General features: G+C 38.2%; 1 protein-coding gene across 1 annotated transcript; it reads right to left on the reverse strand.

Moving 5' to 3' along the window:
* Nucleotides 1-522: 522 nt before the first annotated feature.
* LOC144071960 (uncharacterized) lies at nt 523-3,611 on the reverse strand. Its single transcript, XM_077597490.1, has 4 exons — nt 3,427-3,611; nt 2,434-2,559; nt 1,363-1,467; nt 523-1,287 (listed from the first exon to the last, which is right to left on the reverse strand). Exons 2-4 carry the CDS (start codon nt 2,517-2,519, stop codon nt 960-962), a joined length of 519 nt encoding a protein of 172 aa, XP_077453616.1. The 5' UTR covers nt 2,520-2,559; nt 3,427-3,611; the 3' UTR covers nt 523-959.
* Between the last annotated feature and the right edge of the window lie 9,583 nt (nt 3,612-13,194).

The raw sequence follows: 13,194 nt of genomic DNA on the forward strand, positions 1-13,194 counted from the left end.
CACCCTTTTGTTTTCTCTTGATTTAATTTTTTTGCTTTCTTTCTTTTTTTAAACACTAAAAGGACACTCATTTATGGGACCACAGTGTTCCCGAATAAAATATTTGTTTTTGTTTTGTTTTTTAACGGAAAGTTTATGGTAAAAATAAAATGTGATTATATTACACGGTGATCTATATATATGACCGGTCTTGGTGATGACATTACTGCACTCATTCCTCTCGCCTTGGCAGTCCAGCGTTCTGACCGCTGAGCTATACTCTAAATGATTACTGCAAGAAATGTTATGCATGTGTATTTAGAGTTTTAAAAAAATGCTTCCAATGTAAGAAGTTAAGAGTACGTACTACGAACAGCTTAAACTACTACATTGATCTCTTTGCTCAAAAGTCACCACACTCAACTGCCAGAGAGAAAATGTGTATTGAAACCCCTGTTGGAGGAAAAGGGAGTGATCACCATCACACAAACTGTACACTTTTGACAGTCTTTTGCTGTAAAACAACAGTTGAAGTACAGTTCAATACAAGGTAGTTTGTTGTCAATTTGAAAGTAAAGTGTTTACGGTTTAGGTTTACTATTTTAAAAAATATATATTATTATTTTTACAGATAATAATGAAGTGAAACTTTACAACACAGGTTACACTTGGCCCCTCTTAAGAGATGTAGCACATAAACAACCTTATTCCGCTTTCCTTTGGCGCCCTCTTGTGCAAATATGCGGAAGGTTACTGTGATAGGAAATTCCTTTTTTTTTGGAGGGACTAGAAGTACTAAAATACTTTATATCTCAATTTGACATGCACGTGTGTATCAACATAGGATTAACTCTCTTACTGCCACTGACAGATTTATCAGTCAAAGTGAATTGGACGTCTCTCGCCATCAATGGCAACCATTTTTAAAGCCAAACAATAAATTTCACGTGACGGATAGTTCATCCATGGTGGGGGTCACTTCACTCTACGTCCACGGCGCCTTGTTGCGTCGGGCGAGGTGGATTTTCTCCGCCCTGCGTTCGCCCCAGTGACGACTTGTCCCGGTCCGAGGCCAACAAGCACACCCAACAAGGGATCCGAGGGGCCGGCACGTCCGTGGGGGTCTCGGCGTTCCGGCGTCGGCGACGGCCGATGGACTTCATCTTGTGCGGTGGGGCGGTGGTCAACTTTTTGTCACGCTCATGCATCTTGCTGAGGCGGTAGATGAGGTCGTGGTAGGAGCACGAGAAGAGGTAGCAACCGGAGGTTTTGGATGGAGAACGCCGACTTCTCGTGCTGACGAGCATGCTGCAAAGAAAAAAAGAAGCCTGTTTTTTTCATTTTTCCTCCACTCTGAAGCAAATTATGAGGCTATTTGTCTACCTGGAGGCCGATGGCTGAATTTGGGTGTACCCGCCCTGCTGCGGTGGTCTCAAGGGGAATTCTTGGGCCGCAACTCTCTTGTTGGTCTGCAGACGCCCTTTGACCCTGATGCACAGGAGAAGGTGCATGACGCTTTTGCGTGACCAACAAAAAACACCAAAAAATCACAACATATCGTATTATTATTTTCACCCAAAAACATTTTGTGTAAAAAAAATAGACCAAGTATAGTAAGGCTTTCATTATTTTCAAAAAAAGCCAAGTATATAGTAAGGCTTTGTCCTTTGAAAAAATGACCATGTAAAAGAAGGCAAGTTTTCATTTAGATACTACTTGCCTTCTTATACATGGTCATTTTATCAAAGGACAAAGCCTTACTATATACTTGGCTTTTTTGAAAAAATGAAAGCCTTATTATACTTGGTCTTTTTTTTTTACACAAAATCTTTTTTTGTGAAAATAATAATACGATATGTTTAAAAAAAATAAAAAAACAAGTATATAGTAAGGCTTTGTTCTTTGAAAAAATGACCATCTATAAGAAGGCAAATTTTCATTTAGACCATATACTAGAGTAAGGCTTAATTTTCTTAAAAGAAAAAAAGACCATATCTAATAAAGTTTTTGTCATTAAAAAAGGGCAGGCCTTAGCTTTTTTTCTTGAAAAAATACTTTGTATTGTAAGTAATTTAGACCATTTATATTAAGATATATTTGTTCTCAAAAAATGACCATATATAGTGAGGGTTTTTTTCATTAATTAAAAAATAAATAAATTTTTGTTTCTTGTAAATTTTTTCTTAAAAAGCTTCTTGAACTCTTGCCCTGTTGCTCCCAAATCGAAGCACCTGATGTTGCTAAATTGCAAAGAATTTGGATAGTTTTAGCACATTGTGTGGCCATGCCATAAAATACCTTAATACTATAAATACTGCATAGTTTTATCACTTCATTACTATTAATACTGCATACTTTTATCACTTCATTACTATTAATACTGCATACTTTTATCACTTCATTACTTTTATCTCATCCAAAATCGATAAGCAGTTTAAAAAGCTGCTCACTCACTTCTTCCTTACTGCGGCGCTTCTCACCACCGACATCATCGCTGTCAACATGCAGCAGCAGAGGAGCGTGCGCAGCGCTAGCCTCATGTTGGCAGGGGGTCGACCGGAGGACCGGCAGTCGAAAAAGCTGGTGGCATGATGGAAGATGCACAAACCACAGAAACAAATCAGATCATTAATACACCTCAAAATGATCACGTTTCAGTGGTCGACAACATATTCACTTGAATCGAGACTCCCAATCAAAAATGTTGCCGTCAATGACAGCCAATGCCTCACAAAGTTGCATATTTTTGAGGAGGAAAAGTCCAGATGTTTCAACAAAACGTTCATACTTAACTCTCTCTCAATTCTTTTTTTGATTTTTTTTTTCTCCATTATGACTGTGTGTTTGAAAAATGCCACTACTTTTTTTCATGACACTTACTCACAATGTCATCATCAAATGATATCACAGCTTTTTAATTGGCCCAAAGTTAAGGTAGTGAAGAATAATTCACCAGGGTAAGTACATTGATATTTTTCATTTATATATTTATTTATGTATTTTTTAACCTTGATTTTACTCCATGGTTATACACTGTCCTTTTCTATGCTCTGACAGCAATATGTATTACATTTTGGGTGCACCAGCCATTGTTTGCACTTTGAAAAATGTATATGACAAATATTTATCCTATTTTGGTGGAAAGCTACGGCTCCAGAGCCTCAGCTCGATACAGACTTTACAGTCCGAGTTTTAGCAGATTTATCTTGTAAAATGGACACGTTTTAGATCTTCACAGGCCTTGGTTTAATAGGGCCTTTCGTACCACAGGTGTTCATCCTGTGGTGTGAGGGCATTACCTGGCATTCATAAACAATCAATACAAACTACGCTAGCACACCCAAAATAATTGCACCCATATACAGTTCAATAGCTGTCCTATGTTGTTTTCAAAGGCATAAATGAATGCAAAATGCAGCACGGGGAAAAACCAATGAAATCCCTCACCTGAAACTTTGAAGCGAGTCGAGAAGGTGATGAAAAGATGGCGGTGTTGTCGTCTTTACTATGCGTGGAGGTCTGATGTTTACACTGAGGACGTGCGGAGTTTTATAGAGGCAGCAAGGAGGGCGGACGGGTGTTGGTGGGGGGTGTACCTGAATGCCAGAGCCAGTGGGAGGGACTGCGGGAGGGACACTTGATGTCAGGCCATCAACCCCACATGGAGAGCAGAAGCATCCGGAAAGTACCCCACCGACCGTCAACGCTGCTTAAAAGACTCGCGCGTATGGGAGCGGGCTGCCATTGACGACAATTTACGCTTCATCCCGAAAATGTTAGCATGGGCTATCTTTGAGAACCTTTGACCTTTAGGTGCTGTTCACAGCGAAAAATGTATTTTCCATTTGAACTCAATTGTAATGAGGAACACTTAACCATGCTTCGAAACCTGATTCAAAATCTTGAGGCTTTCTGGAAACCCTAACCATGAAACGAGTTGAAAAAAGCAAATTTTATACCCCAAGGTTTTTTAACCCTAATGGGAAATCCTAATTTGAAACCTGAACCCTGACTTGAAACCTTAATGACAGCCAATAAGATGTACGTCTGTAAAGAAAGAAATGAAGTAAATTCATTCATTTTCCATTCCACTTATCCTCTCAAGGGTCACAGGGGTGGTTGATTCTATCCTGGCCAAGGCGAGAGCCACCCTGAATTGTTTGTCAGCCAATCGCAAGATGGGAAGTCAAGATCTGGATGCCCAGGTGAGAGCGTGTGCTTTAAAAGTCACAGGTCATTAACGCAGTTACGGGTATAAGGGCCTCTCCGTTGCTATGGGAACTGCACGCGTTGCATCTCGATGTGTACTTTCTGTTAAAAATCGGCGATTGCGTATTTTGGAGTGTCCAAATTGGATTAGTACGTGGCGGGCGTTGCTTTCATGTTGTTTATGTAGTCGTCTATTATTTCGTTAGCTGAGAAAATGGCAAAACGAAAGCAATGCAATAAAATAAACTCAGTCGTTATTTGCTAGGGAGAAATGAACCATCTTGGGTGGAAGGTCCCTTCAATCAATTGGAACGTAGAACCAAAGTTGTCCACTTTTTGAAAAGTAAGCAAGTCATTGTACTAAAGTTATCTGGCCCCCCTGCCGGTTGTTAGCTTTTAATAGCCAGACGACCTCCAAACCTTTGTAACGTTGTTTATTTAAACACAAAATAAATCAGATCCCATGTGATCATTGATCCTGATTAGGTGGAACAGCATCTTGCGCCATTATTCCAAAACAGTCAGCGCGCTCCTGGTTCAAGTCCAGCTCAACAAAATTTACATTTGGAACGAAAACCCCCTTTTTTTGGCCAACAGCGTCCTCGCCTAGTATTGCTGTCATTATCGCTTTTGTTTATGTTTAACTTCAACAGAGCCAAAGTTTTTTTTCTTCTTTTAATCATGAAAAACTTGATTTTAGGACACCATGCATGTCAGCTATTCAAAACATTTGACTCACGCTCATCTTCTTATAATCATCTTATTTACATTGATCTCATGGCAAAAACTCTCGTTCCACCTTTGCTTTGAGAACAATGCTAAAGACTACTTTTTTTCCAGAAAATCCCATAATTTGGGGGCTCTAGTGAGTCAAGGTACGATTTTGTGTATGTAAATATACAAACCAGTAAGAACTTGCTTGGAGTGGCACATCAAGCGAGGATCCACGGGGTCAGTAGAACACAATGTGAGCGGGCCTTCACGCCACGAGATATTCTTAGACCCCTCGTGTCTATTTATAGGCGGCGTCTGACTTTTATTACTCCCCCCAGAAAGAAAGGTTTCAATTAGCGTCCGTTAAACTAAAAAAAAAAACCATCAAATTGTGTAAAGATGTCACACGTGTCACATAGTTCGCATTTTTAAGAACCCATGTAAGTTGTTCCAAGGAAGGAAGAATGACAAATGACTCTGCAGATTCAAAGCAATACTTGTTGATTTGCTGATGATGTCAACATGACTGTATGTTTCTTTTCCTTTTTTAAAAAAACATTTCTAATTAGCTGGCAGTGAATGATCATGTTTTCCTGCCAGCAATTGCACCTAATAAGTTAGGTTTTGAAAAAAAAAAAGGAATCCCGTCCCTATAAATAGAACCTTGTATTTCAGTTAGGGCCCGCGGTGCCATGCAATCCAGAGCATTACATAAGAGGCACAGGAAATCCTTGATGTTGCAAATTCAAAGTTCACTTGCATCTATTTGATTTATTCATCACGCTGAAATTTTAACGCACATTTTGTTCCGAATCAGTCACTTAACAGTAGCAGAGAAGCTGCCAGAAAAATGTGAATACTAGCGATTCCAAACATCACAGTTAGTGAAAGTGAAGTCTTGCATCGTATTGTCAAAACGTTATCAAGTGTGATTTATTAAGAACAGTCTGACATGGGTTGTGCCATTTGGCCTTTTCTTTTGGAATAAAGCGCAGGAAAGCGGCATGGCGGTAGCCAAACGTCGCAAGACAAAGCGCGTGTTTGTGATGCTCAAGATGATCTTAAATGATCCTTCTTGCCCATCACGCCATCATCTCCAAGACTTTCAAAATGTCATAGTGTCGCGCAGCCCTGCCTCAAATGACAAAGGTAGCTTGGCATTTTGGTTTGGTTATGTTAGAATCATTTCTCAAGTGGATCAGGTTCATACTCAAGGAAAATATGAAGGGATAAGCTGGCATCCCACAAACCTTGGTTTTGCACCCCGCAACTATACGCAGTGTGATGGGAAAAATAAATATTAAAAGATTCCCCTTACTTCGCCAACAAGACACTGAACTATGTTGACTGTCATTTTGGTGATATATTGATCACAGTTGTTTTTGGAGTGAACTTAGCTAACATTTCAAAATGTTTTATTGATTTAGATTCCACATCCTTTGTAGCAGATGGGCCGCCTCCACACCCCCCAGATGGCCCCTAACGTGTAGCCCAAAAAATTGCATGTTTACTTAAGTTAGCATTACACACCAAGAATGCACGCCACATTTGATTGTTGATAGTTTACAGAATGCTATTATTAAAAACAAATCATTTGGAATTTTGATTTAAATGCTCTGACTTGTGACCCCCTGACGAGACCCCTCACTTCTCTGGATTTATCTCCTTAACTTGTTGGGTATTAGCTCACTGAGTATAGCACTTGATTAGAACGCAAGAGGTAGTAAGATCGTTTCCTGCATCTTCCATTTTCTCACTTTTCAAGTCGAAAAGTAATGAGCCAGTCCTTGTTATAATAATGAGGTGGGTTGGTTATTAGCTCACATAGTAGAGCGGCTGCTTAAAACACGAGAGGTGGTCGGATCAATTCTCGTATCTTACATGTTCTCACTTTTCAGGTCAAAAAGAAAAGCAATGAGTCTGTCCTTGGTGTAGTAGGTAGGTGGGCTGGGTATTAACTCACATAGTAGAGCACCTTCCTAAGATGACAAGTCGGATCAATTCCCACATCCTTCAAGTTGTCACTTTTCAACTCAAACAGAGATGACCAAAAAATATAAGAATAGCCTGCACAACAAGCTTACAATTATGCTCGTTTTGAAGAAAAGAAGTGCTACTATACATGTGCATTTTAAAAGAAAGCTTAACTATACATGGTCATTTTTAAAGAAAAATGCCTTACTATACATGGTAATTTTAAAAGAAAAAAAGCCTTACTATACATGGTCATTTTTTGAAGAAGAAAGCCTTACTATACATGGTCATTTTTTGAAGAAAAGGCCTTACTATACACTCATTTTTTGAAGAAAAGACCTTACTATACATGGTCATTTTTTGAAGAAAAGGCCTTACTATAAATGGTCATTTTTTTGAAGAAAAAAGCCTTACTCTACATGGTCATTTTTTAAGAAAAAAGCCTTACTTTACATGGTCATTTTTTTAAGAAAAAAGCCTTACTATACATGGTCATTTTTTGAAGAAAAAAGCCTAAGTATACATGGTCATTTTTTGAAGAAAAAAGCCTTACGATACATGGTCATTTTTTTAAGAAAAAGCCTTACTATACATGGTCATTTTTAAAGACAAAAGCCTTACTATATAATATATAGTAAGCCTTTTTTCTTTAAAAATGACCATGTTTAGTAAACATGGTCATTTTTTCAAGAAAAAGCCTTACTATACATGGTCATTTTTTTATGAAAAAGCTTTACTATACATGGTCATTTTAAAGAAAAAAGCTCGACTATAAATGGTCATTTTTAAAGAAAAACGCCTTACTATTATACATGGTCATTTTTAAAGAAAAACGCCTTACTATTATACATGGTCATTTTAAAAGAAAAAAGCCTTACTATACATGGTCATTTTTTAAGATAAAAGCCTTACTATACATGGTCATTTTTTTTAGAAAAAAGCCTTACTATACATGGTCATTTTTTGATGAAAAAGTCTTACTATACATGGTCATTTTTTAAGAAAAGAGCCTTACTATACATGGTCATTTTTTAAGAAAAAAGCCTTACTATACATGGTCATTTTTAAAGAAAAAAGCCTTACTATACATGGTCATTTTTAAAGAAAAACGCTTGAATATAGATGGTCATTTTTAAAGAAAAAAAGCCTTACTATACATGGTCTTTTTAAAAGAAAAAAGCCTTACTATACATGGTCATTTTTTAAGAAAAAAGCCTTACTATACATGGTCATTTTTTGATGAAAAAGTCTTACTATACATGGTCATTTTTTAAGAAAAGAGCCTTACTATACATGGTCATTTTTAAAGAAAAAAGCTTGAATATACATGGTCATTTTTAAAGAAAAAAGCCTTACTATATAATATATAGTAAGGCTTTTTTCTTTAAAAATGACCATGTTTAGTAAACATGGTCATTTTTTCAAGAAAAAGCCTTACTATACATGGTCATTTTTTGATGAAAAAGCTTTACTATACATGGTCATTTTAAAGAAAAAAGCTTGACTATAAATGGTCATTTTTAAAGAAAAACGCCTTACTATACATGGTCATTTTAAAAGAAAAAAGCCTTACTATACATGGTCATTTTTTTAAGATAAAAGCCTTACTATACATGGTCATTTTTTAAGAAAAAAGCCTTACTATACATGGTCATTTTTTGATGAAAAAGTCTTACTATACATGGTCATTTTTTAAGAAAAAAGCCTTACTATACATGGTCATTTTTAAAGAAAAAAGCCTTACTATACATGGTCATTTTTAAAGAAAAACGCTTGAATATAGATGGTCATTTTTAAAGAAAAAAAGCCTTACTATACATGGTCATTTTTTAAGAAAAAAGCCTTACTATACATGGTCATTTTTTAAGAAAAAAGCCTTACTATACATGGTCATTTTTTAAGAAAAAAGCCTTACTATACATGGTCATTTTTTGAAGAAAAAAGCCTAAGTATACATGGTCATTTTTTAAAAGAAAAAAAGCCTTACTATACATGGTCATTTTTTCAAGAAAAAGCGTTACTATACATGGTCATTTTTTGAAGAAAAGGCCTTACTTTACATGGTCATTTTTTGAAGAAAAAGCCTTACTAAATATACAGTGGTACATACGAGCTTAATTCGTTCCGGGACTGACCTCGTATGTCAATCTTCTCGTAACTCAAACGAACGTTTCCCATTGAAATGAACTAAAATCAAATTAATTTGTTCCAACCCTCTGAAAAAACACCAAAAACAGGTTCCATGGTGACGCACTCGTAACAGAACAACCAAATTTAAATTAACTTGGATTAATATATAGACACACGCAAACATATGTTTAATGTAACTTTACACAAAACTGAATTCTAATTTTGTTTTAATTCTTTTTACCTTTGTTCTCCGGGTTGACTCCACCCGGACGTTCAGCGGAAGTTTTTAAAAGAAACGCATCAAGAGTTGTTTGTTTTTGCCCTCCCTTCAAAATATTTCGAAAATGACGCACACAAATGTCCTCACAATACGATAAAGCGTGACTACTTGCCAGCTTGTCAGGGTGCCTCTTTTCTACAAAATCAGAAAACTCTTGCCCCTTCGCTAGCATGTCTTTGATATCCTTTGTAGCCATGCGGCCCCCCCTCTTCCACCTACTCCTCGCTACGAGTTCCCGCAACACTCTCCTGGAGCACGATTAAATCCTGTGTCATCAGTTCTTCGTGGTGCTCGGCGATTAGATCATTCACATCTGCCTCGTTAACCTCCAGCCCCAAGGAATTTCCAAGTGACACTATATCATCCATGACAACGAGCAAGCTCTGTGACACGGGAAAATGCAAGCTCCGTCCAGTGCTCTAGATATCTCTTATACACGAAAGAGATGCGGCAAAAAAGACGCTACAATGATAAACAGCCTCTCATGTCATGGCCACCTGGCTTTCTCGTATCTCGAAATTTTTCTTGTATCTAGAGATAATTATTTGCTCTAAATTTTCCTCGTATCTCGAGCATCTCGTAGGTAGAGCTGCTCGTATGTAGAGGTACATGGTAATTTTTAAAGAAAAAAGCCTTACTATACATGGTCATTTTTTGAAGAAAGGGCCTTACCATACATGGTCATTTTTTGAAGAAAAAAAAAGCCTCACTATACATGGTCATTTTTTGAAGAAGAAAAAAAGCCTTACAATACATGGTCATTTTTTAAGAAAAAAGCCTTACTATACATGGTCATTTTTAGAAGAAAAGGCCTTACTATACATGGTCATTTTTAAAGAAAAAAGCCTTACTAAACATGGTCATTTTTTAAGAAAAAAGCCTCACTATACATGGTCATTTTTTGAAGAAAAAGCCTTACTATACACCTCTTAAATAGAATGGGGATTTGTTTGTGGCTTGAAATTCATTATGAACGGGTGGCAAAGGGGAGTTTTTTTGTGGGTCCAATAATGTAATGTTGACCATCAAATTTCTGGAATTGGGATAGGGTCAGCATCCATTCCAATAACTGCTACATCTGTAAATTCTACTGACAGTTATATCCGTCAAGACCAAAGACGGCTATATCTATCAAATGCAAAGACGACCATATCCATCATTTATTCGATTTCAATGTGGGACATGACTGTCAAATCCAAAGACGGCTATATCAGGCAATTCAATTGTCAGCAAGTACAGACGCTCCCCTACTTACGAACATACGACTTACGAACAACGGTACATACGAACATGTCTGCAAATTACGTTTATGTCGAAAAATGTTTGTAAGTTCGATTTTGTATTGCGTAAGTTGCGTAAGTGCGTGACGTATCTCCGGTGCGCAAAGAACCTTTTTCATTTGTATCATGAAATATCTCGTGCAGCCATTATTCAATATGGTTGGTGAAAAGCGAAATGCTTCTATTGAGGGAGTTGCAAGGAAGAGGCAAGCCATTTCATTTGAAATGAGTGGCAATAATAACGAAGCTTGATACGCGTGAGAAAGTGGTGAGCGTTGCACGGGAATACAACTTGAATCGTTCGACCGTCAGTACCATTTATAAACAGAAAGATCGAGCAGCAGGACCCAAATATTGAACGTTGCACAAAGTTTGCAAATCAATTGAATGATGCCATACAGTGCTACCGCATCATTTATGATGAAAAAAAGAAGAAAACTGTGCACTCGTCGTTAGATCGCTTCTTTCGGCCAGTTTCTAATACATAAATCTCTCTCTCTCTATACAGTACTGTACATATTCTCTCCATTTTATTAAATGTTTTTTTCAGTACAAACCAATGTGTGTTACTTATACAAGCCTTAAACATACAAATGCACTTACATAAACCTTCAATTTACTTATATAGGCCTTAAACATAAATTATAATACAAAATATAGCACTGAATCAACTTACAAACAAATTCAACTTATGAACAATCGCTCGGAACCTAACTCGTTCGTAAGTAGGGGAGCGTCCTTATAGCAATTGGCAGAAATATTGCTACCAGCCCTCCCAGTTCAAATGGATAGAACGTCTATGGCCATCAACGAACCAATAGCAAGCAACAACCCAGTGCCTCAGTGGCGGTGAACCCTTCCTCCCATCTTGCTACGCTCAGCTATTATTGGAGAGGATGCGAGTAAACAATGCGGCGCTGGTCGCCAGCCAAAGTCTCAAGATGGAATGACTGAATGTGGAGTTGGAAGAAGACAAGTTGCTTTCCCCCTCCTCACAACTTGTGTTTCAGATTTGCGCCTTGCCACACATTCTTTTGTCTTCACGGGGGAGGAAAGAGCAGGAGGAGACGTTGGCTTTCGTGTAAAAAGCATTCCTCGTGGAGAAAGCAGCGCCACGGAGACGAGCCATCCTCTCAAACATGTTCACGGTATCCGTCTAGGCCTATTTCAGACTGGATGTCCTACTTTGCATTTGTCTGCTTGAATTCTATATTTAGATATACATACATTCACAGGTTGAGCTTAAACCTGAAGACGATTAGGTCAAATGGACTTTCTTGTCTTACGGAGTAAAGGCGAGATGCCTTTGAGGCAGCCTCAGTCAACGTCCCTCACCCTTAGACCCCCAAAAGACTGATCCCGCCACCATCTTTAGTATTAGTCAACAACCGACATTCGTTTCATATGGGAAACAAAAGGGAGAACATAAAAGTGTTTTTCTAAATAGGGACAGATTTTATGACATTTTAGACAAGGCATTTAAAAATGGCCAACTCGAGCGGTGCCATCAAAATCAATTCCCCCCAATGAAATAAAGAGGAATGCCATTAATCTGTTCCAGTACGTCGGTCTCCATGTGTTGCTTTATTGTGTGTTCAAATAGTCGTTGCTTCGAGTGTTTTACGCTGCATAGCTCTTCTACTGTGTTTTCATTTGAAAAATGCATTAGAAAAAGTTTGCTTTAGAAAAACTGTCTCACATTATGAAGGAAAAAGAATTCACTGCCAACATAACTCAAAATTTGCCAATTCATTTGTTAATTAATCAACGCAAAAACTACATAACTGGGGAGGGACCAGTGTACCTTTTTTATAATAAGTTATTGCGTACTAGTAATTTCTTTTTTTCATAACCCAAAAACTTAACTAAGGGCCTTGGAAAATTTTAAATGTAAATCCGAATCTGGACATGTGTCGCATTCACTGTGTCTCAATCTCCCTAGTAAATAGTCCGTTAAATGTGAATTATGAGCTACTATTGTTTTCAAGTATGCGTGTGCAAGCTTGAACTGTGCAGCCAACACACTAACACTATTGAAATATCGCAGCACTCGAAAATATTCTGTTTTCACTGCGCAGGGTTCCCTGATAACAACTCTCTGTGTTAACTTATTTGTGTGTGTGTGTGTGTGTGTTTTTATGACACGTTTGAAATCCTGGTTTGAATCATCCTTAAAGATGTATAGGTACAGTGATCTGCTATTTTTATCTACTCTCTACCAGATGGTGAGCATCTCCATCACGGCACCCCTGGGCTACATGAATTGTCAGATGCGTTGTTCCGCTGTACATACCCAGGATTCCTTACGCTCCCTTTTGGAAATTCCTGGGAGACATTGAATTGGTGATGCTCAGGGGGCCAGTGAGACCCCTTAACCCCACATTTTAACCGCGTTTCTCAATGTATGCGCCTCCACGCGCACCCCCTGCGACGCTTTAACGCATTCTGCTTCGCATCACGTCCCTGGAATGCGGCACGCGAGCCGCAATGCTCGTAACCTTCGTTGTGAAGATCTTTGAAGGGCCAAAGTCGAGATGAGATGCAGACGCCGCTGGGGGCGTTAGAAGGGACGCAGGGGGGCCTTTGACAGCGCACGTGGCACGGTGTACGTCGCTAATGATACTGTGT

This window comes from Stigmatopora argus, chromosome 3 (assembly GCF_051989625.1).
Source record: "Stigmatopora argus isolate UIUO_Sarg chromosome 3, RoL_Sarg_1.0, whole genome shotgun sequence".
In the NCBI taxonomy this organism is placed as follows: Eukaryota; Metazoa; Chordata; class Actinopteri; order Syngnathiformes; family Syngnathidae; genus Stigmatopora; species Stigmatopora argus.